General features: G+C 36.8%; 1 protein-coding gene across 1 annotated transcript; it reads left to right on the top strand.

Moving 5' to 3' along the window:
• The first annotated feature begins 134 nt into the window (after positions 1-134).
• LOC111323530 (RNA polymerase-associated protein LEO1) lies at positions 135-5,486 on the top strand. The gene is made up of 7 exons (XM_022926907.2): positions 135-596; positions 953-1,042; positions 1,192-1,482; positions 1,676-1,852; positions 3,254-3,439; positions 3,605-3,791; positions 4,366-5,486. Exons 1-7 carry the CDS (start codon positions 300-302, stop codon positions 4,584-4,586), a joined length of 1,449 nt encoding a protein of 482 aa, XP_022782642.2. The 5' UTR covers positions 135-299; the 3' UTR covers positions 4,587-5,486.
• The last annotated feature ends 632 nt before the right edge of the window (positions 5,487-6,118 follow it).

The raw sequence follows: 6,118 nt of genomic DNA, 5'->3' as shown, positions 1-6,118 counted from the left end.
GTGGAGTATTCAAAACGAGGCTATTCTCGAGTTTTTCGCGCGTGATATACACGCGCAAGCAACATGAATAACTTGCTCTATTGTGCTCTATTTTATCAATCTTAAATTTTTTTTGGCCATAAATCTAATACGAATGAAAACAATTAACGAAATCACAGTTAATTTCTCCACAGATGAATAAAATAAGTTTGTTTTTTGTCATTTTGAACGCCAAGCAAATGGGTAATTTTACACAGATATACTATTGAAGACTTTAGAGATCGCTGACCAAGTGTTCTTTCTGTCGCCTCCAAGTCAAAATGTCGATGGAAGACTTTTTGTTTGGGAGCGATTTGGAAGATAGCGAAGACGAAGGAAAATCAGTCAAAGAAAGCAAAAGAGCAGAGCGAGATGCTGAGTTGAGTGAGCTGTTTGGTGATTCACCCAGTGAAGGGGAAGATGAGGGCGAACAAGGCGTGGAGGCGTCTGAGTCAGACCGTGAAGAGCAAGCGGAGAGCGGTGATGAAAACGCGAAGGAAGAAGGAACAACTACAGCGCAAGAAAAGGACGAGGAAGACGAGGAAGGAGAAGATGATGATAATGATGATGAAAATGAGGTGAGGATTGGAGGATTGGTACATAAGACTCGCCTGCTGTTAGCTATGAACAAATAGATGCATGAACCCTGCTTTTAAATTAGAGAACAGTGTGGAGAATCTGCATACTGATGTTCGGGTGTAAAGGGTTTAAATGGCAGAGTTGTAGCAAAAAGCAATATCTGGAAACAAGTAATAACCATTGTAAGGAAACAAGCCTTTATTCTGAGATACTTTTGGATTGTTTGGATTGTTTCAGTATTTTTCAACTCCAAAGGGTAAAAAAAAATTAAATGGTAAATTACTTTGTATACTTCTTGATCAGAGACATGTAAATCGTTTTGTTTTTAAATGGGTGTTCAATTTTTTGTGTACAGAAAGATGTGACAAAACTCAAGCTCCAATCTCAAGTGTCATCTGCAGATTTATTTGGAGATGATGAGGAGCTGTCGTCAGATGAAGAAGAGGTCAGAATCATGTAACCATGCGTTTAGTCTGATTGAAAGCATAAGGCATACATTTATGCTCTCCTATAAGTGTTCAAATCAAGAAGCTCATGGCCAATTGCTTTCTAGAATTTTGTTACAGTCTTGAGCAGAATTTTTATTGGTTTTAGCATGAAGAAAAAGAAGAAAAGCTTGCAGAACAACAAGAAGAACAAGTTGGTGAAGATATTGAAGCTCGAGATGGTGATGAAGTTCCCCATGAAGAAGAAGAGGAAGAAGAGACAAGAATTGATGTCACCATTCCATATTGTCAATTTTCTTTGGGCTCTGAGTTGTATTTTGTAAAGATGCCAAACTTTCTGAGCATTGAACACAAACCATTTGACCCAGCTTTGTATGAAGATGAAATGGAAGAAGATGAAGTTTTAGATGAAGAGGGAAGAGCCAGACTGAAGCTTAAGGTAATGTGCATATTGCTCTTTTTGTTTTAAGTATTAAGGATTTATTGCAAATTTCTGTATAATGGGGTTGTCAGTCCACTCAGGCATGCACTTCTAAGGGTGGATTTTGAGGTTTGGAAAAGTTGTAGATCATGGAAATGTCTTATCCTTAAGTTATACCAATAAGTTTGAAATATTTTCTTCATTCCTTCAGGTGGAAAACACAATCCGGTGGAGGTACAGAAAGGATGAGGAGGGAAATGAAATTAAAGAAAGCAATGCAAGAATTGTTCGTTGGTCTGATGGTACAACATCATTACTGCTAGGAGAAGTGTTTGATGTTCACAAAAATAAGATTGAAGGCAACTGCAACCATCTCTTTGTTCAGCAGGTCTGTGTTATGAATCAAAGAAAGTTGTTAGAGGACAAGTGTGATGGGTCACTAGTGCTGTGTTATGGACTGCCATTACCCCCAATATTCAGCGACTGTTTTTTATAAAATGGTGCTTAAGATGTGAAGCCAATTATGTTTTATGTAGCTAATCATTTTGGTGCCTTAAAAAATATGGAGCACTTTTTATGAAGCCAATTATGTTTTATGCAGCTAATCATTTTATAAAGTGATGCCTTAAAAAATATGGAGTGCTTTTATGAAACCAATTATGTTTCAATTGTTGTACCTTAACCTACAAAAGTCTTGATAGTAATACTCCAGAATATATAAATGCCTTATTAATCAAAAACTCTGACATCCATAATAAAAAAACCAGATTCTGTAATCTAAATTTAAGTTGTCCTCACTACAAGAGATGTACAGAAGGTGGCCTGACGTTCACCGTAAGAGCAATCCAAGAATGGAACAAGCTAATTAGATCTTAAATGTAGTCCTAGCGCAAAACATTTTAAAGAATCACTCTATAAATCAATTTTTAAAAATCAATTTATTACTCAGTCTTTTATTAATATCTAGTAGTTTTTATATCCTTTTTATATAAATTATGTTTGCTAGATTGTAGGTCAGTTTTTTATTGATTTTCTCTTGTATTTACTTTGAGGGCCATTAGGTTATCAGTTTAGTTACTGTCAAATGTCACCCTCTCCAATAAAGTCTACTTACTTACTTACTTATGCAGTTAATCCTTTTATAAAATAATTAGCTGCATAAAAAAGCCTTCATAAAAAGCCCTCCATATATGTTAAGGCACCATTTTATAAAATGATTAGCTGCATAAAACATAATTGGCTTCATATCTTAAGCACCATTTTATAAAAAAACAGCAGCAGAATATTGGTGGTAATGGCACCCCACACTGTATTGCCAAACAAAAAATATATTCTGACTAGAAACTAAGGGTATGTAATTTTTATCACCCTTGTTTGAAAGTATTTATCAAATTGTGACTCTGGCCATGTTTTTAGATTCCAAATAGCAGGGGAGGCAAGGTGTTGGTGATTCCCCCCTCCCCCTCCCCCATTCATTAGCTTAGTGGGTTTTTTTTAACCACTTGCATGACTCCAGATTTCTTGCAATGACAGGATAGTGTGTGTATGTTTGTGTAGAGGTGATTGAAGGGGGATGGGGGTGTGGCTTGATCAAGAGGTGATTCTGAAGCTCTTTTTAGAAAACAGCAGGGTCTGCCCCATGGTAACCAAACCTTTCCAAAATTGGTTGGAATTGAAGGGGAAAAAATTGGTCTCTAACGAAAAGTATGCACTTTGAACTCCGCTAGTCAGAGTTACTATTATTCTGTTGATTTTCTTGTTTCGTTTTTTTCGTTTCTAATTTCTCCAGGGAACTGGTCTCCAAGGCCAATCAGTATTTAAAGAGAAGCTCACTTTCAGACCCCACTCTACAACCAGCCAGACTCATAGGAAAATGACACTATCCATTGCTGACCGAGCATCTAAAGCACAAAAGATACGAATACTCCCTGCAGCTGGCATGGATCCTGAGGCACAGAGATCAGAACTTATAAAGGTATGAACATTATGTGTGATCCTAAGGATAAACAAATATGTGTGTCCTCACTTGCAAATGAATTAGTTATGAAAATTTCTCAAAAGTAATTTAAACAGAAATTATGTGGAACTAGAAGGGAGGAAGTGTTGCCAATTAAATCTTCTTTTTGATAAATGTACACAGAAAGAGGACGAGAGGCTCAGGACACAATTACGTCGTGAAAATCAACAGCGTAGAATCAAGGAGAGACACCAAGCTAAAGGGTTGAGTGCCAGCTTTCTGGAACCTGATCGATATGAGGATGAAGGAGAAGACTTAGAACAGAGTTTGCTGGCGATAAAGAAAAAGTACAAGAAGAAGTTAGCAGAGGGTGAGGCACAAGGGAAATGAAATGATCAAACTGTGTAATTGAGGAAGGTTGCATGTTAGAAAAACCTTGACATTTCAAAATGATTTCACCCATGGCTCTTTTTGTAATAGTTTCCTGCTCTACCAACCAAGCTGTGTAGCTAAACAAGGGCTGACTTGTCCAGTCATTTGGGCTTAATCCTCTCTTGCAATAGTTGAAAATGTAGTGAAGAAAATTTTGTTTAATACTGTATGTAAGTTTGTTTCCATTGAAAGTAAGGGGTTTGTGTCCGTTGGAAGCAGTATGATGTAAAATCAGGCTGTGAAAAGGAAATGGTGAAAACAGAAGTTGAAGATATTCCGCCTCCATTTTTTAAAAAATTCTACATTGATGTAAGAATTCAAGTAATTTGAATTGAAGTATTATTGTTTTTCCCGCAATGGGGTCACTTCTGACGTGGTTCAGAGGTTATGAAAGCTCTCTTCTAGTCACACTCAGGTGATAAAGTTGACTGATCACACATCAACTACTATTTTGTTTACTGTAGCATTTTGATATCCAAAATGTATTAAGTACAAGAACTTCTTTGCTGCAGGATTTCCAAGCGAGTCAGATGAGGCAGAGGATAGTGATGAAGGGGCAGGAGGCTTAGAGAGCGATGAAGAGGAAGAGGGAAAGGACAGATTACTTAATGCTAAGGAAGGTGACGAAGACAATTTAGAGGGAAGAAAGAGGACAAGCAGTGAAGGAGGAGGATCACAGAGGAAGAAGAAGAAAAGCCGACAGATTGTAGAGAGTGATGAAGACAGCGATTAGCTGTCATGTTAGTTAAGACTCACATGGAAATGAGGCGGAAATGCAAGAGATTTTAGAAAATGATTAAGAGAGTTATAAGCTGGTTTGCCCATAGCCTTCTTAAAGTTGGATGAGAAGATACATTGCACAAGTAAACAAAATCATCCCCTTCTCTCATTCCTCTTGCATTTTTGCAGCAGCTTTTTTTCTTACCCTCTGGAGAAAGACCAGAGAGAAAATAGAAAGTCTGTTAACAGAGTAGTGATCTGATGTCATCTTATTTATTGAGGAAACCACAAAAAGACATTCTTCATTGGGAATGGAAGTGGAGAAACCATATATTGGTTGTGCAGTACTGCTATATTACTCAAAATGTTTGAAGTGCAGCAAGGCAAGATAATACAGAAGTGGTATTTGGTGTTGTTCAAAGGAAGTGTTGAACTCAAGAAAACAGAATAAATGTCCTTTGTGTGTGTTTATTTGCATTGGTTGCAATTGAAGACAAAAAAGTGGAGATTAGCTACCATAGACAGGGGCCTTGAAGTGGTATGGAAGTGATACATAGTTTGATACATTAAAACATGTTGTTGTCAATGGCCCCATATTTGTCCATGCAAACTCAAATTCTGTTTTATAACCAAGTCAGTTCCAATTTGGTTATATCTCCTTACTGTCCCTACCGACTGCTGTTGTGCATTTTTTTAAGAACTAAGTTGCTTAAATTTTGTCTCAGAAAATCAAAGTTTTGAAAAGCAATCGTAATTTTATTTGCCTGTTTTTAGGCTTAACTTATATCGTAAGTGCTCTTTATTGGACCTTATTCCAACTTATCTGATATGCAAACTTTAGTGCAAATACACCACGATGACTTGTGACCACTCTGTACACGAAAGAGCACAATAAAATTACTTCTGCAATGCATCTTTGTAGTGGTTTTTTTTTCCTGTGATTTTCTAAATTTTCAAAGTTGATCAGGTTCTTTTTAGGGTAGGTCACATTGATGCTGAGTATTGTCAAAGCTGACAGTATGTTGTTACATTAGGAACCTCAAGCAAACCATGATAAAAAAGGCTATGAGGACATGGCAAAACAAAGATTGAATGAGTAGCCAATAGCCCAGCATGTGCCTGCTAATACTTTCTACATTTTTTTTGCTGCCCTCTGCAAATCACCAAAATTTGCCTGGTCCTATAAAAACAACGCTAACAGTGAATAAATTAAGTTTCCATTTTTAGCTCAATGTTGTCCACGCTCGTTGTGTTGAGGTTGAGGTATGACACCTTAATAGATTGTAAACACATTCGGCCATTAATAGACTTTTCACTAAAATAAAAATTTGATTTTAATTGATTTCTTCCTCTCTTTTACCATCCTGACTCTGAAAAGTCCCTGTAAGTTGCTGCAAAGAATAAAATGTAAATCAAACGTGCTATATTGCCAAAAATCCCTGACATAACTGTTTCAAACTCTGTTCACAGTTAACTGCTTTGAACCATTAACTACTTTGAACTCTTTTCTAAACGAGGTTAGTTAAGTAATAAGACATCAGTTAG

This window comes from Stylophora pistillata, chromosome 12 (assembly GCF_964205215.1).
Source record: "Stylophora pistillata chromosome 12, jaStyPist1.2, whole genome shotgun sequence".
Classification (NCBI taxonomy): Eukaryota; Metazoa; Cnidaria; class Anthozoa; order Scleractinia; family Pocilloporidae; genus Stylophora; species Stylophora pistillata.
Note: the sequence above shows the minus strand (reverse complement) of the source record. Positions and strands in the feature narration are given on the sequence as shown.

Excerpts from the sequence above, each read along its gene's own strand:
- LOC111323530 (XM_022926907.2), top strand. The coding sequence starts at position 300 with ATGTCGATGGAAGACTTTTTGTTTGGGAGCGATTTGGAAGATAGCGAA. Across the intron at positions 1,853-3,253 it reads ACCATCTCTTTGTTCAGCAG|GGAACTGGTCTCCAAGGCCA; the intron begins GTCTGTGTTATG and ends TAATTTCTCCAG. Across the intron at positions 3,792-4,365 it reads CAAGAAGAAGTTAGCAGAGG|GATTTCCAAGCGAGTCAGAT; the intron begins GTGAGGCACAAG and ends TCTTTGCTGCAG.